Raw genomic sequence first — 24,302 nt, 5'->3', positions numbered from 1 at the left:
CCGAGATCCTGCATATTTCTTAGATTCATTTACCTAGCACGACCAAGAGTGGAAAACCACTTTCCATCATACCACTGTTATTCCTGTGTCTGAATAAGATTAGAATCTCATTAGTAAATGGGATTACATGTTTCCTTCATAGATGTATTAAACCTCGCTTGATTGGTCCATTACCACCATAATGACTGCATTACCGCTTAAAAATGGCTACTTTATCGTAGGATCCACCCATTCGTCGATGTACGATGTCATTTGGCTTGGTTGAGATCTCCCGTGACTGAGTACACACAGAAAACATTACTGTGAAAGGTTGAGTTTGGGTCTAATGTGCTACAGTGCATCAGAAGTCAAATAGGTAGTGCACTCCACTGGGCACGCACTGGTTGAATCAACGTTGTTTCCACGTCATTTCAATGAAATCACGTTGAACCGACGTGGAATAGACGTGGAATTGTGCCCAGTTTGGTATGCTCGCTTATTCCACGAGGCAAGTCCTTTAAAAACCCCATCAGAAAGACACAACAAGCCCAGAGATACGGTCTTAATCACGTCTAGTTTTATTGGTGTGTGCCATACATCAGCAGTAAGGTACAGAGTCAGAGCATAGTCTATCAACTACATTCAGATATTAAGCGTTTACATGTTTTCAGTTATTCAGTTTAGCATGGTAGCTGTTGCTCTTAACGCTAGAGAAAGATGGTTGAGAATAAAACATCCTAAACATAACCACACGTAGACGCACATGAATCCCAACTTCCACTTAAGTCATATTTTCACTTGCGTTGATATCTATGGGAGGCTAAGTGGAAGTTTAACTTCAAGTGCAAGTTAGGATTCGTTCAGTTAGAAAGCGGCTGGTGTTTTAAGGCATTTTGACAACACTATAGCATTCATTCCATGTTTTGTTTTGTATTATTTGTCGGTTTTGGTTTTGCGTGGCAATGGGTATTCAAAAACAGCTCTATTTTGTACACGAAAAGTTGTTTTTGTCGCACATGCATTTTAGAAAAGTTTGGCAGTGCTGCAGTAGTAGTAGTGAGGTTTGTTGTAGAGGCTTGTTGCAATGGTATTTAGACACCTTTGACCCTCTTGATTACGTTGAAGTCATAGCTATTCTAAACTTATACCTGTGGTTGTGTACAAGGCTACTTGTATCTGTACTTGTCGATGTAGCTGTGCTTGTACTTGCAACCAGTTTTCCTTTGTAAATTTCCTTTACATTGGAGCTCAAGAATGAAGGAAACGGTAGGCCAAACTTTCTGATTTTCCCAACCTGATTCCCCACTATGAGTTATCCTAGGAAACTGTCCACATATACAAACACATACAACTCCAGACACTCAGACACTTAGTAACGCAAGCCTCGTGTAAAACAACGGCAACCACATCTCCACCAATCAACAGCTTTCTGTAGTTTGTTGTACAATCAGTGGTTTCCATTCGCAGGGTGAGTGAGTGCAGCCGGTCAGGGCTTAGAGAAGCCGTGGCAGAAAGTCAGACAGACATAGATACAGAGGTAGCCTATTTCCAGATTTGTTTGTGCTCTCTTGCCAACTCTATGTCAATGAGAGACAGTGAGTTGGCAACATAGCAGAAATAGACTGGCACTCAAGCTAAGATACAGAGGTAAGAAGACAGAAGTAGTTGTGTTGAAACCTGGACAGTGCACAAGAAGGAAACAAAAGGGCTGCCTAGTTTCTTTACATACAGATTTCTATTGGTGAGATCATTCATAATCATTTACAACAGACATAATAATTCCGTCATGGCCGTATTTTTCAGAGGTCATGGTGCTTTAAAAGCATCATGGTCCGGTCCATTTTTCTGGACTATTGGCTTGTTTTTGTTTACTTGTTTGTTTGGCTTGTTAGTTGTTGTGTTCCTAAGGCGTAGTGTCGTGATGTGGTACTGTTCGGAGGCTGGACGTCGCTGTTAATTCAAACGGGCTTCAGGAGTCCGCAATGGAACGTGGGAAATGGAGTTTATGCATACCATTCTGTCCGTCACACCCTATTGGACCATGTAGAATCCCATGCATTCATGCTAAAACGTCATTCGCTATCTACGCATTCTCTATTTGATTGATTGAGCCTGTCGTGAGAAAGGGAATTTAAAGGTAGCTCATCTTCTCTCTCTCCCTCTCTGTTTAATTTCCTTTCTCCCTGTTTCTCAGAGTCCCACACCTCCTACTTTTCTTTCCACTTCTCCCATTGCCCCTTTTCTTGTAACCAGTCATGGCTTGCACAAACTGATCGACAGTAAAAATGAAATCACATCTAGATCGATATATAAGTGCCCTGAATATGACCCTCGTCTTGACGAACATCCTCATCATTCGCATAATCATCACACAAGAACCAAGCAGTGTAGCTGAGGACAATGTCAGCAGCGTGTGTCGAAGTCACATCCTGTCTAAATGATGGCATTCATCTCAAGTCTAACCTACTGGCCAACTAAGCACGTACAACCTCATGTTCTAAAACGAGTGTTGTGTACATGGCGATGTAAAACACTGGCAATGAAGTGTGGAACCTAGCATCCCATTGCTTTCCTACTATATGTTATGAGTGTGTGAAAATTAAGTATGGTCCTCTAACAATCTGTCACCATGCAAGCTTGAGATATACTACATACATCATGCAAATAACAGTTTGATTATTAGCTAGTTTCACTTTTAGGCTGAAATTTCAGGCGGTCTATTCAAACAGCAGTCAGCGCTTACACTAAAAGGGCATTATCATCATTTTCACAATTTTACTGAATTATTCCAACCTCATAGTGTGTAAACATTTATAAAACACCGGAAAATCACGTTTCTGACTGGACTGGGCCTTTATAGAAGTTTGGTTAATTGACACGAAGAGCAATCTTGGAGAGTAATGATGCTTTTGGTGGAACCATTGTTGGTTGAGCTCTGGTTCTGGTGTAGAAGGGGTGGCGGTTTAAACAACGCGCTGTTGTCATGTTGTCATGCGAATTTGAGTGGACCGGGATCATAAGGCAGATGCTATTGACAGTGACGAGACCAGGGTACGAACAAGCCTTTTAGATATACTCTGATTTTGTCACTCGTGATGTTTGTCTGAAAAAAAAAAAAGATTTTTATCTGCATTGCATTGAAACTCAGAGTTCGCAATATTATCTGCGTTGTAGATAAGGCAAAAATGGCTCAGCAAGATCACAGATCTTTTTGGTTTTCTGCTGAGTTTGAATAACTGTGTGCTCCTTTAACAAACTTGATCGATCTCTAGCTCTCACCTCCGTACCATACAAGTGCTTTCATTCATATTGTAGTATGTGGATGTAGTAGACGTATTAACAACAGTTAACAAGCTGATATGCTTTGGATTTTTGTTTTCCGTGCACAAATTCAAACTCTCGCGCACACATCCCCCCCTCCCCCCATGGAATGTGTATAGAGAATATTATCATAGGCGGTGGCAGTGGTGCATGATTATTTCTTGAACTGAATGACATCTATCACAGCTCGGTGCCAAACTAGCCTGGCGTCCCAAACTGATTTAGCTGTGTTTCACTGTTGTTTCTAGTGAGCACAGCATTCAGTCTGGTTAAACCAGGCTAGTGCCATACAATAGCGCGAGCTCAAAGTGAGAGTAAACTGTTGGGAGTATTGTACTGAACTGTATGTTCCTATCACCATAATAACCTATGTGTCTCCTGATAGGGCCAGAAGTGTGCCTGTAACTACTTTGTTATTGTCATAGTAAGAGAGTAGAGTGGAGAGAAGTACAGTGATTGGTTGTTGGATAGTGGTAGGTTACACAGTAGTAGTAGTAGAGTCTAAACTATAACGGATTCCCCTCTGAGAATACCCCTGTGAAGGGGGGGAGGGGGATGGGGAGTAGGAGGGAGGGGATGGAAGGTGGAAGGTTAAACCTAAGGGAAGGGGAGATCCTAGTTTTTCTGGTTGGTGGGGTTGGCGTCGCTGGACTCCTTCTGGTCTCCGTCGTTGGACCCCTTGCCAGACTTGCTCTGCCCATCCTCCTGGTCCTTTCCCTCGTCCTTCTTGGATCCTCCAGAGATGGTGGTGTACCTGGTGGTCTGGTTGTAGCTGCCCATGCTGGGCAAGTCCACGTCGCCGGAGGAGGTCATGTCGGAGGACCTCATGTTGGAGGACCTCATCTCGGAGGACCTCATGCCGAAGGACCTCATCTCGGAGGACCTCATGTTCATGCTGGGGCTGGAGTAGGTGATGCCTGTGCTGATGCGGGTCTCTTCCCCTTCCAGGAGTTTCCTGAGGAGGGGGGGGGGGGGTGTTAGGGAGGGAGTGTGACGGAGGAAGGGAGGGATGGGGGGGAGAAGAAAGCAGGGGCAGAGGGAAGAGGGAGAGGAAGGAGAGATGTAGAGAAAGAGATAGCGGGAGGGGAGGAAGGGAGAGAGATAGGGTTGGTTAAATACAGGTTCAAATATAAACTAGTCACGTGACCAGCCCATGCTACCCCAGGAGAGTAATGCTAAGTCACCTCAGGGCGTGTGGCTAATGACTTCTAAATCTATGTCATTGATTAATCAGGATCTTTAAAGTGATGCTGATCAACTGTTGGTCATGCAGGTATTTAGGCATGACATTTTCAAGCTTAATAAATCTACTGTAACTTTATGAAAGCTAGGATGTCAATTTGTATGTTACAGTAATACAGCATTGTGAAGTTATGATTACAATGATGAATGTTATGATTATAATGATGCATACAAGCTGTGGTAAATGTATGCATGACTGTAAGTGGCTTTGGGTAAAAGCATCTGCTAAATTGCATATATTATATTATTATATATGATTATATTAAGTACCTGTATGCAGCAATTTCAATATCCAGCGCCATCTTGACATTCAGCAGGTCCTGGTACTCCCGCAGGTGACGGGCCATCTCGCTCTTAGTGGTCCTCAGGTCATTGTCCAGCTCGGCCATGTTGTCCTGGTAACATATTCAAGTAGAAAACAAATTGTGATACAGTGGCGACCCTAAAAGTGAATTGTGTTGATATAGGCTATGTTTTAATATAGCCTACGTTTTTTCTGAGAGTTCGTGATGTCTGACTCAAGAGAATAACGATAACAATAAGATTATAAATTCGATTTTAAATAACCAAGAACAGGCCGCTCTCCAAAGAATATTTCATCACTATGTACAGAGACGCACTAACGCGCACAAATGTAAATGTAAATGTAACGCCAAATAAAATACGGTTATAAGAGAGCATTCAATGAGTTTCTTAGTTACTAAGTACAACACAAAACAGTTACAGTGAGAGGCGCGTGTGTATTTTAAAATTAGAACAGTGGTTTTCAACTTCCAAACTCAAAAAAAGCTCAAATACGCTTTCAACCGCAGCCCTGTGATCGGTGACCGAGCGTCTTATCACGCCACCTGAATAGTTTCAGCACCCTGGAAAGTGAACAGCTCCTATTGTCATCTCAACACTTTTATTTTACAGCTCTCGTGTTGTGCATTTTAGTAAAACAATTTAATAGCTCTAAAATAATGTTATATAGCTAAATTCCCCACTTTTATTAGAACAGCAATTGTGATTTTCTTTTAATTTCTTTTAATTTCTTGCACATGGTTAAATGCAACATCTTTCCAAACTAAACAGTTCTTTATCTCTTGCTTTATCCCGTACATGTTTGTAAACAAACTGCAAGAAAGATAAGCTCACATTTGAGCTTTTAAGTGTATTTAAACTAAACAAATAATTTCTTACCTGGTACTGGCCAATCTCCTGGTTGTGCCTCTCCTCCATCTCGTTGAGCTGCCTTTCCAGGGACTCGTTGGTTCCCCTCTGACTCTCGATCTCGATGGTCTTGGACTGGAGCTGCCTCCTGAACTCGTTGAGTTCCTCCCGGCTGGCGCGCATCGCCTCCTGACTACGGGTGGCCTGCTCGTTGAGGTCAACGAACTTCGACTTGTACCACTCCTCGGCGGACTGGAGGTTCTTGGAGGCCATGGACTCGTACTGGCCTCGGATCTCCTTCAGGGCAGAGGTGAGGTCAGGTTTGGAGACCTCCATCTCCACGGACACCTGGGCGGCTTGGATCATGTTCATGAGCTCGGCCACCTCCTCCTCGTGCACCTTCCTCATGAAGTTGATCTCGTCGAGGAGGGATTCTACCTTCTTCTCCAGGTCTAAACGCACCATGGTGGCGTCGTCCACGTCCTTCTTGAACGCCTTGAGGGTCTGCTCGGCTTCCTCCCGCAGGCGGTACTCGTCATCGTATTTGCCGCGGAGCTTCTGCAGGTCCTCCTCGATGTTGTCACGCTCGATGAGGATCTGGGACTTCTCGCCGTTCACCTCATCGAGCTGGGAGCGCAGCTCGCGGATCTCCTGCTGGTACAGGTCAGCCAGGCGCGAGGGCTCCGTCTGCCTCTGACGCAGGGTCACCAGCTCGGTCTCGAGCACCTTGTTCTGCTGTTCCAAGTTGCGCACCTTGTCGATGAACATGGCAAAGCGGTCATTGAGCCCCATCATCTGCTCCTTCTCGTTGGTGCGGATGATTTTGAACTCATTGTTGAGCACCGTGCTCTGGGCGAAATCCAAGTTCTCCATCGGCATGGGCATCTGCGAGTAGGACCGGCCAGAGGACCTCTTCTGGTGGAAAGAGGAGCCCAGGTTAGAGCCCATGCTCCGGGACTGAGAGTGGGACCGGTAACCGCCGCTGCGTAAAGAGGCATTGCTCATCCGGGATGGAGAGCTGGAGTAACGGGGAGACTCCCCGAAAATCTTTCGGTAGGAAGAGGCGGAATTGAAGTCAGATCCGTAGCTCATCTTGGCGAGTGATGAAAGGGAGCAGAGCAGGGGGCGCGTCTCCTTTTTATAGGGGGACCTTCCAACGATCAATAATTAATGCCGGCTGATGTCAACCTCTAGCCTGCCCAACTGGCCACAGCAGATTTCCCAGGTAAAACAACCTCTCATCAAATACCTTAAATATACTGAGTCATTGATTATAAGCACGTTTAAAGCGTTAATAACCACATTTATATTAGTGATTAAACTCACATCTAAGGAGCCGTACCTATTTTGGACGCTAGAGCCGGTAGATGGAACTGTCCGTTTTGGCGCAGTGCTGATTTCAGCAAGAAATATTTTATCTCGTTTTAGCCACTCACCTCTGAGGAGACATTGTACTAAACTATATTTAATGTTGTTCTAAACCTGTGCCATTTTCATTCTCAATACTATTGGACTTAGGATGCGTTTAGGCTGCCTAACACATTTATTCTGTAGACTAAAACCGGTAGTAATACTGAAATGTATATTATTTTAGAAAGTGAGCCTGACGTGTTACTGCCATGTGTGAGCTACTCCCATTACTGAAAGTAATAAAGGTCCTTCTACATAATTTGACACGACAATTATGAACCATGAACTATGAAGCGTCTTGTCTCTACGTTAATAGGCCTACATCAGATATTGTCCTGCAGAGGATCCAGCACATTTCTGACATATGGCTAGATTTAGTTTGTAAATATCCCTGTATCATCCTTAGTCATCATGCAGCTTTCCAGAATCAGACCTCTCTCCACACCTCCCATGGAAATGGTTGTGTGATGCTGCCCTCTGTTGACGCAACTCGTACTGCACGGCCCCAGAGCTTGGGATGGGACAGCTGCAGCTAAATACAAGGCTAGGTGCATGTGGTTAGATGGATGGATGGATGTAGACAGTGTTGGTTTTATACAGCCTGGTATTCTAAATTGCTTTAGCAGACATTTATATCTTTAAATATGACATGAGATGGATGATAGACAGATAGATTCTAATGCCCCGTGGGCAGATTATTCACCCATCTACTATTGGGTCAATCATACGCTATGGCATTGTTACTGTACATGGATGGTTTGGTAACCTGACAGTGCATCTCACTGTTACATGGTTTGGTAACCTGACGGTGCATCTCACTTTTACATGGTTTGGTAACCTGACAGTGCAGTTCACTGTTACATGGTTTGGTAACCTGACGGTGCAGTTCACTGTTACATGGTTTGGTAACCTGACGGTGCAGTTCACTGTTACATGGTTTAGTAACCTGACGGTGCAGTTCACTGTTACATGGTTTGGTAACCTGACGGTGCAGTTCACTGTTACATGGTTTGGTAACCTGACGGTGCAGTTCACTGTTACATGGTTTGGTAACCTGACGGTGCAGTTCACTGTTACATGGTTTGGTAACCTGACGGTGCAGCTCACTGTTACATGGTTTGGTAACCTGACGGTGCAGTTCACTGTTACATGGTTTGGTAACCTGACGGTGCAGTTCACTGTTACATGGTTTGGTAACCTGACGGTGCAGTTCACTGTTACATGATTTGGTAACCTGACGGTGCAGTTCACTGTTACATGGTTTAGTAACCTGACGGTGCAGTTCACTGTTACATGGTTTGGTAACCTGACGGTGCAGTTCACTGTTACATGGTTTGGTAACCTGACGGTGCAGTTCACTGTTACATGGTTTGGTAACCTGACGGTGCAGTTCACTGTTACATGGTTTAGTAACCTGACGGTGCAGTTCACTGCTACATGGTTTGGTAACCTGACAGTGCAGTTCACTGTTACATAGTTTGGTAACCTGACGGTGCAGTTCACTGTTACATGGTTTGGTAACCTGACAGTGCAGTTCACTGTTACATGGTTTGGTAACCTGACGGTGCAGTTCACTGTTACATGGTTTGGTAACCTAACGGTGCAGTTCACTGTTACATGGTTTGGTAACTTGACGGTGCAGCTCACTGTTACATGGTTTGGTAACCTGACGGTGCAGTTCACTGTTACATGGTTTGGTAACCTGACGGTGCAGCTTATTGTTACATGGTTTGGTAACCTGACGGTGCAGTTCACTGTTACATGGTTTGGTAACCTGACGGTGCAGTTCACTGTTACATGGTTTGGTAACTTGACGGTGCAGCTCACTGTTACATGGTTTGGTAACCTGACGGTGCAGCTCACTGTTACATGGTTTGGTAACCTGATGGTGCAGTTCACTGTTACATGGTTTGGTAACCTGACAGTGCAGTTCACTGTTACATGGTTTGGTAACTTGATGGTGCAGCTCACTGTTACATGGTTTGGTAACCTGACGGTGCAGTTCACTGTTACATGGTTTGGTAACTTGACGGTGCAGCTCACTGTTACATGGTTTGGTAACCTGACGGTGCAGTTCACTGTTACATGGTTTGGTAACCTGACGGTGCAGTTCACTGTTACATGGTTTGGTAACCTGACGACGCAGCTCAAAGGCCAAATCTTGAGACTGACTAAGACAGCAGGGAAGATTATAGCCATGACACTTCCCTCTTCTCTCCAGGACAGGGTCATATCGGACCCCACACATGCACTGAACACAGAGTTCCAGCTGATGCCACCGGGGAGGTGTTATAGGATGCCTACATGCAGGCTGAACAGATATAAACATGATTTTTTCAGTCATTAAAACTGCTAAACAGCAGGGGAGACACAGAGGTAGATTAGGGAGACAGCAATAACAGACTGGAGCCTGGCCCTTAGGCCTTCATCACGTGGAACTGTCACCTAGTCACAATCACAATTGTATTTTTATTCTACATACATTTAGTGAATGAAAGGAATTGCAACAGTAGTCTCATTGACGGCCCATTGATGATATCAGAATTGTATTCAGCCTAAAATCATCACAGTTCAATAATACAATTTATGTCCCTCCCCCTTACAGCAGAAAAACGCCGCCCACTGCCTCGGTAACAATCCACTGTCAGTGGAGAGCTTTTCCAAGAAATTGCGAAAGAATCATATCTCCACGGACTGTGTATGCATAACCTATTTACTTGTTCTTCTGCGAGTGCATTTCAGATACTTTTTTCGATTTTGTTCCACGTTGATCGTGTATGAAGCGCATGCTCAGATTATCAAACGGTGCAGCTTTTGCTTTATCGAGGAATACAGAGGTGAGTGTATGTACAACCGGCCACAGAACATCCGTTTTTGCTCTATTCCACTATAGACAGTATGCCACTTTGGCTTTTCCGTGAAGGGGGAGCAGATGTGAATGGTTGTTTTGTAACCTGCTAGCTAGCTTAGCATAATGCTAATAAATGCGACAAAATAGTTAAATTGTGGCTTAACTAACGTCCATTTTGTAAATTGCCTAACGTTAGTATTTAATGCTAAACTCTCTAATCAGCTGTTAGCTGACGAGGTAGCTATAACGAGCTACATTACTAGCTAACCCCCTTGGCGACCTGCAAGCAAAGAAAAGGTGATTTGACAGACCATTGTTTGTGCTGGCAAGATAAGCGCATAATGACAAGCCCTGCGCGAGCTGAGCCTATAATTAAAAGGTAGCTACAGTATATATTCAGGCTAACAATGAGCTAAACCTAGTTATTAAAGATGCAATATGTAACTTTTTTTTGGGCGACCCCCAACCAAATTCATATAGAAATACAGGTTATAGATCTTTCATTATGATTGAAAGCAAGTCTAAGAAGCTGTAGATCTGTTCTATGTGCGCTTTTTCTATGCTTCCCGTTCTTAAGTTTTGGTTTTGTATACCAGCTTCAAACAGCTGAAAATACAATATTTTTGTTTATTGAAAATATATTAGATGGTACAATGATTCTCTACACAATTACTGGTTGTTTTGTCACAAACTGAACTCAGGTGAAATATTAGCAAGTGATTTATGCATATTGCACCTTTTAAAGCACATACCTAGCTACTGAATTTAAAATGTGACCTAGCTAACTAACTTATAACTTTTTGTTGGCCACAAAATTGCTGTTAGCTACCATGCTAGCTAGCGTAGCTCAGCTGATTATTGCTTGCTACTCAAATGGAGTAGTTACTGCTAGTTTACTTGACATTCTTTTTACCTTGTGTTGATTTGCCCATTCTTTTAGCAAACGTAAAAAGTAGTTTGATAGCTAACGTTATGTAGCAGCTATTTGTTTCATCAAAAACATATCTGGCATGGTGCATCATCAGCCAATCCGGCATTGATTGGGCTGACAAGGCAGGTCCAGTGTTCCCTGTAGGACCTTGGACCAAGTCTGAACACTGTATAATTTTCAATTGAGGATAAAAAATATTAACTTGGTCTTTGATTGTATAGCCCATTACAAAATGTTAAAGCTATACTCTGCATTTCTTCACTGGTTTGTCAAGGAGCATAAGGCTGGAATAGGCAAACTTTTATCTATTCCAAAAAGCCAAGGGCTGTCCTTGGCCTCCTTAGAAAACTTGCTCAGTTGAGTAGTTCACAGTGTGACGTCACTTTGCCTGAACCCAGTTTCAGAGCATCTCATCAAATGTCACTTTTCCCTAGCACAGTTGAGAGCGAGGAAACTCATGGTTGCTGGGGATAAGTCTTTCCCTCACCCTTAGCCAGCAGATCTGACCCGCTTGCTTACAGCAGCACTAGGGTTGGACAGCATTCCTATGTATATTAAGACACCGCAGAGCTGACGTGAGATATTGCTCAGAAAACGTACCTCAATCCAAGGATGAGAAATATGTTGTACTCCGAATTGTCCCAATATCCCAACTGTTACACCATGAGAAGACTGAACGAGTGCTCGTTTTTAGCAGTTGTTCAATCTTCTCGGTGTAACAGTTGGGATAACGGGACAATTCGAAGTACAACACATTTCTCATCCCTGGATTGAGGTACATTTCCCGAGCCTTATCTCACGCTGGCACACAGTGTGCTAATATACAGGAATTCTGTACAACCCTAGTGCTGCTGTAAGCAAGGTCAGATCTGCTGGCTACCTCACCCTTCAACCCCTCAAGGTTTTCTCGCTTGTTTGTGTATTGTGTGACAAAGAAAAGCTGACCTCAGATTTTTCTCCTGCCCCCTTCTCTAGTCTCCTGGGAGATAGAGAAGGCAGTTAATGTAAAAAAAACCTGGGCATTCTCTGGAGAGACGACTAAAAACATAAATCTTTCCCCTGAGAATGTTACGCTGCTAAACACTGAACATATGTGCATGCTGGCACTGAAGGCTCTTTTCATTTCTGTTTTTATCATAAAAAAATACAAATAATGTGTTACGCCTACCGTACAACTCAATTTCCTCTCACGTGTGCTCGGTTTAATCTAACCTTCCCTAGCTCTTTGTCCCTCAAACTGAGTAGCCCGGGAAGAAGTGAGTGACTCCTTTGATTTCTTCCACCTCGGTGGCCGACCGTTTTTCATTAGCCACAGTCAGGATGAGGACAGTAATTCGTCTTACATTCATCCCCTGTTCTTCTAATTCGTCACCGAGTCTTGCACAGAAATGGCCTGCAAACTGCAGAGTGTGAACATTGACAGCACACGCTGTTTGATTTCTTTAGTAGTCAAGAGTGACTCACAAACTAGGGATGTGTCCCAAGTGGCACCCTGTACACTATATATGGAATAGGGTGCCACTTGGTACACAGACTTGGCCTAGTGTATTTTAGGGATTTGATAAGATTATTGTGGCTCTTTTGTTCTGTCATTGACAAAACAAACAGCTGGTGTGACTGGAGGACTAGGCTCTCCCCGCCCGGCAGCTCTCCCCGCCCGGCAGCTCTCACCGCCTTAGAACTACATAATTAGTCCAGATGCAGCCGGTTTTCAGGCAGTGGCATGCAACTGTGGCTCGTTCATACAGGTTGCGCAGAGCTAGTGTAGCTAAATGTTTGAGAGTTCATACCCCTCCTGTTTGAAGATTTTAAAGATATTTGACGCTTAATAGATAAGCCTATATAATGTTCAGTTAGGCCTATGCTCAAAGCACAAGAAGAGGAAACTGCAGAATCATGTCAAAGTGAATTTCTCTTATTTTCTCCCCCTCTAGATTGACTTTCAGAGGATTTTAAAGATATAAATATGACCACTTCATGGAGCGACAGACTGCAGAACTATGCAGACCTTCCAGCCAACATGGACGGGCTGGCCATGAAGAAGTACCGCAGAGAGGCTTACCATAGGTATGTATGGATGGACACTGTCAGTGACATATTAGTTACCACAGTTATTGATACTGTCAGGGGTGACATGTTCCGGTAGGTAGGTAGGTAGGTAGGTAGGTAGGTAGGTAGGTACCAACCAGTCAAAAGTTTGGACACATCTACTCATTCAAGGGTTTTTATTTATTTTGACTATTTTCTACATTGTAGAATAATAGTGAAAACATCAAAACTAAGAAATAACACATGGAATCATGTAGTAACCAAAAAAAGTGTTAAACACTCTTGGCATTTTCTCAACCAGCTTCACCTGGAATGCTTTTCCAACAGTCTTGAAGGAGTTCCCACATATGCTGAGCACTTGTTTGCTGCTTTTTCTTCACTCTGCGGTCCAACTCATCCTAAATCATCTCAATTGGGTTGAGGTCAGGTGATTGTGGAGGCCAGGTCATCTAATGCAGCACTCCATCACTCTCCTTCTTGGTCAAATTGCCTTTACACAGCCTGGAGGTGTGTTGGGTCATTTTCCTGTTGAAAAACAAATGATAGACCCATTAAGCACAAATCTGATGGGATGTCGTATCGCTGCAGAATGCTGTGGTAGCCATACTGGTTGAGTGTGCCTTGAATTTGAAATAAATCACTGACAGTGTCACCAGCAAAGCACCATCACACCTCCTCCATGCTTCACGGTGGGAACCACACATGTAGAGATCATCTGTTCACTTACTCTGCGTCTCGCAAAGACACGGCGGTTGGAAGCAAAAATCTCAAATTTGGCCTCATCATACCAAAGGACAGATTTCCACCGGTCTAATATCCATTGCTCGTGTTTCTTGGCCCAAGCAAGTCTCTTCTTCTTATTGGTGTCCTTTAGTAGTGGTTTCTTTGCAGCAATTCGACCATGAAGGCCTGATTCATACAGTCTCCTCTGAACAGTTCATGTTGAGATGTGTCTGTTACTTGAACTCTGTGAAGCATTTATTTGTGTTGCAATCTGAGTGCTGCAAACTTTTCCTCTGCAGCAGAGGTAACTATGGGTCTTCCTTTCCTGTGGCGGTTCTTATGAGAGTCAGTTTCATCATAGCGCTTGATGGTTTTTGCGACTGCACTTGAAGAAACTTTCAAAGTTCTTGAAATGTTCCACATTGACTGACCTTCACGTCTTAAAGCAATGATGAATTGTCATTTCTCTTTGCTTATTTGAGCTGTTCTCGCCATAATATGGACTTGGTCTTTTACCAAATAGGTCTGTCTTCTGTATACCACCCCTACCTTGTCACAACACAACTGATTGGCTCAAACACATTAAGAAGGAAAAAAATTCCACAAATTAACTTTTAACAAGGCACACCTGTTAATTGAAATGCATTCCAGGTTCAGTTATTGTGAACCTCATGAAGCTGGTTGAGAGAATGAGAGAGTGTGCAAAGCTGTCATCAAGGCAAAGGGTTGTTGCTTTGAAGACTCTCAAATGTTAAAATATATTTTTATTTGTTTAACACTTTTTTGGTTACTACATGATTCCACGTGTTATTTCATAATTTTGATGTCTTCACTATTATTCTACAATGTAGAAAATAGTGAACATAAAAACCCTTGAATGAGTATGTGTCAACTTTTGACTGGTACTGTGTGTATGGATGGATGGAGACTGGGAAGATAGCCTAGCGGATAAGAGCTGTGGGCCAGGAACCGATAGGTTGTTGGGTCGAATCCCCAAACCGACTAGGTGAAAAATCTGTCGATATGCCCTTGAGCAAGGCACTTAACCCTAATTGCGCCTGTAAGTCGCTGTGGATAAGATCGTCTGCTAAATGACTAACATGTAAATGATGTACAATAAGATTCCGTTATATTAAGCTACTGTACTGTATGTAGCCAGGTATTGTGTGTCACTGTTTTCTTTAGTCATTAGTCTACTTCAGATAATTACAGCAGCAACATATGACAGGACGCTATGATACTACTTGGTTGTAAATGTCTTTCAACTGGGGGAAACACATTTCCACTTAGCCTATCAGTTCACACCTTCATAACCACTCAGTATGTCTTGTAAATTGCTGTGGATTTGAATGTGGTGTAGATGTAGGTTATTCTTCGGTCAAATAGCTTGCCGACAACCTGTCAGCAATGTAGAGTATATTACAGTCTGTGTGTACTAGTTTGTTCTACACCTGTTCAGTTCTGAAGTCTCTGTGGATTTAATCTAACACTTCCTGTCTGAAGCGTCTTCCTCAGAACTTCATGACCGTTATACCAACATCCTGTTCAACTGAAACACATGTATTTTTCTCAATACTGACATGTCATTTGTGATGTGTTTGTGTGTGAGTTAGAGGTGGGCAATATGGGGGGAAAAAAATTGCCTGAATTTAGGCGATAACGATAAATAGAACGATAAGTTTACAACATGAATGTACACCACAGGTTTTAAAAACGATCCTTTAATCTACTGGTACTAGTTTGACGGTTGTAGCCATCAATTGTACCATTAACAAACATCCATTTTATATTAGCAAACTTATTTCATTTCAAACTTCACATTCCTCTACTATAGGCTACTTATCGTAATGAAAGATATCAGCAAAATGTCTGTCGATAATTTTCGGTTTATCATCCCAGCTCTAGTGTGTGTGTGTGTGTGTGTGTGTGTGTGTGGTCCTACACTAGCTGCGTGCAGCGGTCAAATAACCTCTCTCTATGTCCTAACTCGATAAACTAGTCCTCTAATTCGTTAAATATAGGCTAAAGTGGTGACCAGTCGTAAAATAGGTTACAATGTTTTGGCAGTCACTTACTTTTGTAATTGAAAATGGGGACCCTAAAATAGATGAGCCCTAAATGCATTTTATCTCATGACAGGAAAGAAGCCTTTGGCCATGCATGCTGGTTAGCTGGCCTTAATGGTAGATAATGGCAGTGGGCAGGAATGCCGGCTCCACGTGAGTGCGGTAAACAGCGGCTTGTGCAACGTTTAACTTCACCAAAGAGATGTTGTGTGTGTGTGCATGCGGGTTAATTGCAGTTATTTCATACGGTTACATAACCTATGGACATTACAGCGGCACTAAAGCTGTCACTTTTTTCTGTCACTGTGTCACTGTTAGGTCTATCTGCGTTCACTGGCACTCTGGCATCTGTCAGGAAGTCTGTAAGCGAAGCCCCTCACAACAACAGAATTGAACTGTTACTACCTGGTTGTTTTTCTGGTTTTGAGAGGGGTTAATACATTTATGTACATCTAACAACACTTTTTGTTGTTGAAATGTCGGTCTTAGTTTAACAAGCTTTGCAGATTCCAAAACATCAGCAACCTTTACAGAAAGAATATCTTTGCTGAAAGGCTGATGAAACCATACAATGAAACAATCCACTCAGTCAGTAAGGCGAACACCATTTGTTAGTCTCACAGAGAAGTGTCTGTTCAACTTAGATAAACTCTTTCACGGTAGGTTCAATGTACTGTTTCCATAAGATAAGGGTACTGGTGGAACACAAATCTGCCTGATTGTCACACGCTGTGGTCTGCCTAAGCTAGGGATTCACTGTTAGAGATAGACTACATAGAAATAGAATCACTGTGCTCTGAGGGGCTTTACCCGTTCTAGTAAATCTATTTCTACGTCGCCTGCACCTAAAAGTGAATCCCTCAGTCAGACCACAGTGGTGACAATCAGGTAATGGTAGGCTGGTACGGGAGGCCGGCCCCACACATTCAGTCTATTTGAGGCCCAGTCATCAGGTCAAAGTGGGCTGTCCCCCACCGTCACTCCTTGTCAATAGTAGGGAGAAGAGTACTCGCACACTTGGGCAACATTTATGACTCCCACTCACATTCACCTCAGTGCTAATAGCCCCAGAACATCTTGGTCTATTTGCAGGAGGGCCTGAACTGTACACCTACAGTTTGACCGTTTAACCTGTTCATAGGGGGGACTGTAACAAGGAGAACTCCAGTAATCTACCCATTACTTCAAGACCCCGCTTTGTACTCAATGCTGAGAATACAGTAGGTCCTTCTTAGGCCTACTCACATTCCAGACGATTGTTATCAGTTAGCCTAGAGAGACCTCAGCTGTAAGCTACAGCTTAGTGTCAGTAGTAGGTCTACCTCACATCCAGTGAACTGACATTGTCATTGTATCATCCATATTAGGGATTGTAAGCATCAGGTAACTGGCTATTTCTGATTAAATTCTTCTGAGTTAAAGCAGTGAATGGTGTTCTCCTTATTCCTGATGGAAAGCATAGCCCCTATTCACATACCGTCTCAGAGTAGGAGTGCAGATCTAGGATCAGGTCCCTCCGGTCCATACAATCATATTTATTATTATCTAAAAGGCTAAACTGATCCTAGTACACTACGACTCTTTGCGAATCCAGGCTTGAGCCTTAGTACTGTACAGTAGCCTAGCACCAGCGGCTTAGGGCCTGGGAGGCACTGAGTTTGTTGCTGTTTCCACCTGATGGATTGTTCTGGATGTCTTTGACGGCTAGAGCAAACAACTCCCTCCCACCAACAACACTAGTGACAAACGGGCACCACAAACAACAACAACAATAACAGAGAATGATGCAGAATGGCAACAATAATTTTTGCAACAAGTCAGAAATTGAATGGCAAGGAAGCAAAGAGAGTGGGCTCTTTTGTTTCCGGGCTGGAGTTGGAATAGCATCATGTAAGCGGGCTAGGTCAGAGCCCAGGCTAGTACACTTTTAGTCACGACACAGAATGCATCGTATGTCTGCCGTCGGGCTTAACTCGCAATGGAAGCTGGTTCAGTATGGAGCTGCAGCAAGGTAACGACAAAATATTGGATCATTTCTGAATGTATTATGGTCTATTTCCTAGGTCCGTGACGATACCAGTATCATAATAGCTGTGTTCAAATACCCATACTGTATACTACGTACTTAATGAGTGTGTATACTACATACCATTAGTTAATTTTAGTATACTGTAAAAGAACTGTATCCTTTCAGTTGAGTGTACTAGTGCTTTGCCTGTCTACCGGAAGTTGATGCTGTTGCTATGCAACCTCTTGCTAGCTTGTTAGCATAACAAATGACTAGCTAGACCTTTTACGATTTCGGGTGTGTGCATAATTTCAATCTGGAGCGTTTGTAAATTCAGAGCGTTTCGCTCTTGGAGCGTTGAGAGCGCACACTCTGGACTCTCTGGTCGAGGAGTAGGGTTGATCTGAGCGTTCTGACCTCACAACGGCAGTCAAGCACCCAAGCTAACTGGCTAGCTTGTTAGCTACTTCCAGACACAAATGAGAGAACTCCTCTTTGACCATTTTCCTCGCCCTAGCAGAGCTGGTTATCCAGAGCGTTGGTGACTGTAACTGTGCTGCTGGCAATATTTTAATTACGTTTTTTTTTAGCAAATGTTTCACACCGACCATATTCAATGGGTGTTGAGCGTTCATAAATTCAGCAGTTATTCTGCGCTCTGGCACACTCAGACGAGAGTGCTCTGAAGTAGGAGAAGATAGCCAGCGTGAATTTACAAACGTGCCCTCAGACGAGACGAGAGTGCTCTGAAATCGGAGTAGATAGACTGAATTAGCAATGCCCGTTGAGAATGCACAATGACTAAACCACGTAGCTAAGAGTGAAGTGAATAATCATGTCAATAAGCGTTGGGTAGTTAGTTATATAGCATATAGTTAATATACTGCCTGGCAAATTCGATATGTTAGCCAACTAACTTTAGGACGGTAGCTAGCTTACATACTGCTGTGATGATATGCTATGCAGTTTGTAAGGTTAGCTAACTGTCAGCCAACATAACGTGTAATGTAACTTATTTCAAAAGTCATTACTTTATTACATTGCTCAACATTTTCTTAACATTTGTCTTAATTAGTTAAAGCAATGAATTTGTATCCTTTCTCGTTGGACTTTAGCTGCATATTTTCCACCCCTTTCTTCAAATCTGAAAACGTTGTGAAGCCACACCCATTTTGCATTATGGGCCCTAAAAGCATGGAAATTGTGTACACTGCTTGTATACTTCGTATTTTGGAGAATTTAGTACGACTTCTGGAACTTTTGGCATACTAACTATATCCATACTATGACCAATAAGCATACTACATAGTCAATATAAGTCACAAATAGTACATTAGTGTGGTTAGTATGAGTATTCGATCATAGTGAATATGTTTTCCATGGTAAAAATGAAAACACAAAGCAGACAATTCTTTGCTCCTTTAAAAACCTGCTGTATTTAAACTATTGTGTTCTATAGCTTGGAAAATATATAAATGTGACTTGATGACAACATAATGATGTCTGTTACCAACAATAGGACTTTTTTCGTAAAGAAGTTAAAGCATTTTTTTTTTTTTTTTTTTTTTATGAATTTTTTGCCATGATACTAACGAGTATCGCAATACTGGTATTGTCCTGGACCTACTATATCCCTGAATAGGAAAAGGGTGTTGTGGAAATGAGGATTGTGTCATAGATGTTGATTGATTGTTTCGGAGCAAAGAAAAAACGTTATCTCATTAACAGATATGTAGTTGTTGAACTGGATTTACTAGTTGTATGAAATATTTAAAAAAATGGCTAGATTCATTATGTTGATTTGTGTGAAAACATCTGGAGACCTTTTTTGAATACCAACATATTTATAAAAAAAAAAGCGAAATTCTATGTGTAGCCTAATCTTTTTTTATACAAGTTACGTTGCAGTATAAGTTGTTTTGTGGTAGTTTGTTCAAAAGCTGTAGGTAGCAGGCTAGGCTGAGCTAACACGGTAAAGCCTAGAACCAGAGGAACAATCTCTCTGACTGGAGCTGCCTGGCCTGCCACTGGAGCTGCCTGGCCTGCCACTGGAGCTGCCTGGCCTGCCACTGGAGCTGCCTGGCCTGCCACTGGAGCTGCCTGGCCTGCCACTGGAGCTGCCTGGCTTGCCACTGGAGCTGCCTGGCTTGCCACTGGAGCTGCCTGGCCTGGCCTGCCACTGGAGCTGCCTGGCCTGGCCTGGCCTGCCACTGGAGATGGATGGATCAGAAAGTGTCAGGCAGGATATGCCAACAATGCCGACCACTCCGGCCATGCAGGTCCCCCTACCGTGCCTTCAGATTTAACACCGGGAACAGCTGAGCTAGTTGAGCTGCCACCGTAAACATGCTGTCTATGCAGAATGGAGAGTCATGTTCATTAGGTACCAAACGGACTGAAACAGAGATGGAACTTGTCCAATAAGAAACGCTAATTTTGTTGTCCATTGGAAAATGTTTTGCTATAGTGTGCACTTGTGAACCTACCCTGTAGGAAGCAATGCACTGTCTAAGGGCTAATAATGCATTTTAAAGGTTAAAAAGCTCAGACAGCGAGTCTAGCTGTCTAATACTCAAATTCCTATGTTTTTAAGACATGTGGGAACGGGCCTTGTAAGGCTAGAGAAAATAGGAGCTTGTTGACTTCATTATCTCTGCCAGATTGTTTCTAATATCTGTTTTGAGGCCATGCATATCAATTGTAGATGTTTGTTAGGCTATATTTAAAAATGAGAACCATCACTAGATGGCTAACATGATTTAATCCCAAAAATACCTCTGCTCATTCTTCTTCTGTGAGAGGCAATTTGTCCTAATGTTCTCCTTGCACACAGAGGTAGAGCTCTCTTGTATGTTTCTCAAAATCACTCTTCTGATTCTATCCTTCTGTTTCCTCCCTTTTTAGAGTTTTTGTAAACAGAAGCTTGGCCATGGAGAAGATTAAATGCTTTGGCTTCGATATGGATTACACTCTAGCCGGTAAGTGCACTACAGTCGCTGCCCTGGCTGTCAACACTTCTTTACTGTGTGTGTGTGTGTGTGTGTGTGTGTGTGTGTGCGCCCTCAGCCCACCGTCACTACTTTACAATGTAGGCTCAACTCTAATTTGGTTGACATAGCAACTAGTTGTCGGCCATATTGATTTCTCCTTCAGTGTTTGTTGACAAAGTACACCGGGTCAGAACAGGGGCTCACGTGTCATTCGATAAGCCCAGACCAGACTCACTGGGGCCTAGGGGGAATAGGGGTGGTGGGTAGAAGGACAGGGGAGGTGTAGGTGTCTTGGGGTACAGCGAGGATGGAAAAAGGTGATGAGTTCTTCAGAAGCATACTGTAACGGAGGAAAATGCGTTAACTGAATCTGTAATCCGATTTAGATGTTAGTTTAGATGTATTGTTTTTAGTCTCTTCTGTCATTGGAATTTGCAAACAACAAAACTCTTTGACCTCAAGTGATTCGCTAAAACTATCCTCATTTTCTAAATATTAACATTAGTACAGTTTCTCTGTATTTGAGTAAGCAATAGTAAAAGAAATTAGCAGTCATTTTCTAATTGTTTTCTAAGTGACAATAGGTTGTCTGTAATCCATTGACCTGACCGTCAACCACATGAAGGCTAGGCTAAACCCAATTAGGGGACATCGCTTGACACAATGTCTAAATGATGGCGTTGACATGAGTCCTTGCCCGATTATTTAACCGCAAGGCGCACCAGAACCCTAGATGAGGTTCTCCCCAGTGACCGGCAGGAGGCCGAGGTGTCGCTGTGTCGCGCTCTGGCCAGGGAGGCCACAGCCCGTTCCTGCGGTCGCAACTCGAGCGTTGAGTGAAGCGATACGATAGCCCTGGCATCTTGTAAACATCATCACTTGGTTATGGGCCGTCCCATATAAAGAGGCTACATGTCAACAGTTGAGCGTCCGTAAAATCTGCCCTCAGATGATGGAAATGGGATATGGGCCGTGTGTTTGTGGGTACAAGCGATCCCCTTTCCCTAGGGATGACCCCCTCCTCAAAGTCACACATGCGCACACACACACACACACTGTATTTATAGATGAATTACCAACCCTCCACTTAGCTGAGTCACTGAAGCACGTTTAGCTAGCTAGGTAGCATCTTGACCAATGTTGATAGGACTTGACGCCTCAGGAGTCAGACCCCTCACTGGGACGACTTCTCACGGCAGCAGATAGGCTATACATTGGTTTCTCTTTCTAGTGAGGATTTTAAAAGAGGGCTGTTAGGAGTTGTCCACAATTGTTTTCATACAACATGGTTAAATGTACAACAAATCCTCTGACTGTAAATAGACCATAACCAGACAGTGGTCCTATACGTTCATATTAGGATCATTAAATCTGGCAAATGTTGAACCATGTTCCTCTAGGATAGGCCTTCTGTCAATAGCTTTGTGTCGCACGGAGGAGAGCAAATGTCCTCCAGTCTATCCATGTCAATACGATACAGTATTTCCATATCAAGATCCCGGTGCCTGATAAAAGAAAAGGACATGAGTTGAACCATGCCCTTCTATGATAGGTCATCCGTCATTAACTGTGGTTTATATCAAAGGTCGTGAAATCATCCGCTGATGACGGCTCTGTGTGGCCTAACACTGTCCCTGCCCACTCGCCTCGAGCAAATTACCGTGGTAACTAGATACCCCCGGCAACGCTGGCTGACACATCTGTCCTCGACGACTCGCTGTTCTGAAAACACAAAATAGAGGCTTCACTGTACTGTAGTTCAAATGACACACTGTACACGCGCACACACACACACACACACACACACACACACACACACACACACACACACACACACACACACTGTTCTGAAAACAACCCAGTGAGAGACTCGACTGTTCTGAGAAGCTCAAATGACACTGGAGCCACACTGTCGACCTGTTAGTTCTATGGGGCACGGGATTATTTTTCACTGTTCTACTGTAGCATGGTGATTAGCCTGAAAGCCATTCGTTTTGGAATAAACTAGACTATGCTATGCTAACTCTTAGCCTTTGGCAGAGCGGAGCCCAAGCTACTAACAGTACTCATGTTAATTTATGTTATTTTGACAAGGTGTTGCTGTCTAATAAAGATACTACTGTCTGAGTGACAGTGATGTCTGGACCCACCTCCGATACAGCTAGATAATTACTTAGGCCTATAATTAGCAACCAGGAAGTTGTACAGAAGACACTTCATATGTCATAAGCTATGGCTACGATCCACATGGCACCCTATTCCCGATACAGTACACTTCTTTTGACCTGGTGCCATAGGGCTCTGGTCAAAATTAGTGCACTATATTGGGAATAGGGTTCCACTATATTGGAAATAGGGTTCCATAGGGTTCCATAGGGTTCCACAGTCTAGTCCAATAGGTTTACAGGTCTACGACCATGTTTTAGTTAAAGGGTAAAGTTGTTTACCCTTAGGTGAGGGGTATAGCTTACATTTGAAGGGCTGTAAATTCTAGCCTGGTCACTCTCTCTCTCTCTCTCACACACACACACACACACACACACACACACACAGCTTAAGGGGAGGATAATTATCTGTCAACGACTGCATCAGGAGAGGAGCTTAGTGTGTGTTTGAGTTACCAGGCTATAATTTACTACTTTCTAGTGTCAATTCCGTCCCAAATGTAAGGTATACCCCTCACCTATGAGTAAACAAATCAACTATTTCAACTTAAACATGGTCACAGACCAGTAAATCTAATGGACTAGACCAGGGATGGGCCACCGAACAATTTCACCCCCCAACTCTCAACTTTCTGTTGAGAGTTAGAATAATAGAACACACAAGGTGCAATTTTTTTTAGATTGGTAAATGAGTCTAACGTCCACCTATTTAAACTTGTAGTAACCATGGCCAAATTACCGACCGGGGTGGGGCCAGTTATCATATTAAAAACTGCAAACTTTTCTGTTCACCCCATGGCAAAATGTGTAGAACTGCAGGAAATGACCTTTTTTTAAAACATACTTTTTTATTTTCGCTGTCACGAGGGGGGCCGCTGAAATGTTTTGCTCGCAAGGTGTGGATGTGGGTATGCAGACCCACTGCAACTCCTCAGGATGAGCTCCGTTTTTTTGTGACCCCCCCACTCCCATCAAAGTTGCCTATCCCTGGACTAGACTGTGTTATATATAGAGACATAAATAGGCTGTGCGTGTGTTTCCACGCCTGTCTGTATGTGTTTAAGCTAAAGCTGTCTGAAGGTCACAGCAGTGGACAGAGCAGGGAGAGAGAACTCTGCTCATCGCCGGCCAACCAAAGAGAGAGCTGATCGGGAAGGTGACGGAGGGGAAAATACTCTTAAAATAGGTTTCTTTGTAACAGCCACAGAGCTTAGGGAAATGGAGGCAGGGATGAGGAGGGAGGGAAGGTGGGAGGGGCTATTTGTATGGAGAAGTCTGGCCCAGGACTGTGCGACTCTTCGAGGCTGCAGCACTGGGCATGATGCCCACCACTCCTCTGCTTCGCTAGCTAGCCAGGGACACTGGAACACCACAGGGGATTTGAACTCACCAGAGAGAGAGAGAAAACACACAAT

At 43.4% G+C, this 24,302-nt stretch overlaps 2 protein-coding genes across 4 annotated transcripts in view; one reads left to right on the top strand and one right to left on the bottom strand.

Annotated features, from left to right (window-relative positions):
* Positions 1 to 534: 534 nt before the first annotated feature.
* Positions 535 to 6,858, bottom strand: LOC115147249 (glial fibrillary acidic protein). Its single transcript, XM_029689388.1, has 3 exons — positions 5,725 to 6,858; positions 4,813 to 4,937; positions 535 to 4,255 (listed from the first exon to the last, which is right to left on the bottom strand). Exons 1-3 carry the CDS (start codon positions 6,784 to 6,786, stop codon positions 3,916 to 3,918), a joined length of 1,527 nt encoding a protein of 508 aa, XP_029545248.1. The 5' UTR covers positions 6,787 to 6,858; the 3' UTR covers positions 535 to 3,915.
* A 39-nt stretch (positions 6,859 to 6,897) lies between these two features.
* The window catches only part of LOC115147248 (cytosolic purine 5'-nucleotidase), a 31,915-nt gene continuing 14,510 nt past the window's right edge, over positions 6,898 to 24,302 (top strand). The window contains exons 1-3 of one of the 3 annotated variants that reach the window (XM_029689386.1): positions 6,898 to 6,919; positions 12,821 to 12,953; positions 20,637 to 20,710. In XM_029689386.1, the coding sequence (XP_029545246.1) occupies positions 12,853 to 12,953; positions 20,637 to 20,710 (175 nt within the window). In that variant the 5' untranslated portion in view covers positions 6,898 to 6,919; positions 12,821 to 12,852. Of the gene's footprint in view, positions 6,920 to 9,723; positions 9,942 to 12,820; positions 12,954 to 20,636; positions 20,711 to 24,302 lie in introns of those variants that run through there. The other 2 variants (XM_029689385.1, XM_029689387.1) reach the window with 2 other exon arrangements.

This window comes from Salmo trutta, chromosome 14 (assembly GCF_901001165.1).
Source record: "Salmo trutta chromosome 14, fSalTru1.1, whole genome shotgun sequence".
NCBI classification, from domain to species: domain Eukaryota; kingdom Metazoa; phylum Chordata; class Actinopteri; order Salmoniformes; family Salmonidae; genus Salmo; species Salmo trutta.
The sequence above is the reverse complement of the archived record's forward strand: the minus strand, read 5'-3'. Positions and strand labels throughout refer to the sequence as shown.

What these genes read in the sequence shown, in the direction of transcription:
- LOC115147249 (XM_029689388.1), bottom strand. Translation starts at nt 6,786, where the DNA reads ATGAGCTACGGATCTGACTTCAATTCCGCCTCTTCCTACCGAAAGATT. An exon ending in AGGAGATTGGCCAGTACCAG is followed by an intron (nt 4,938 to 5,724) that starts GTAAGAAATTAT and finishes ATATGTTACCAG; the next exon opens with GACAACATGGCCGAGCTGGA. An exon ending in ATTGAAATTGCTGCATACAG is followed by an intron (nt 4,256 to 4,812) that starts GTACTTAATATA and finishes CCCCCTCCTCAG; the next exon opens with GAAACTCCTGGAAGGGGAAG.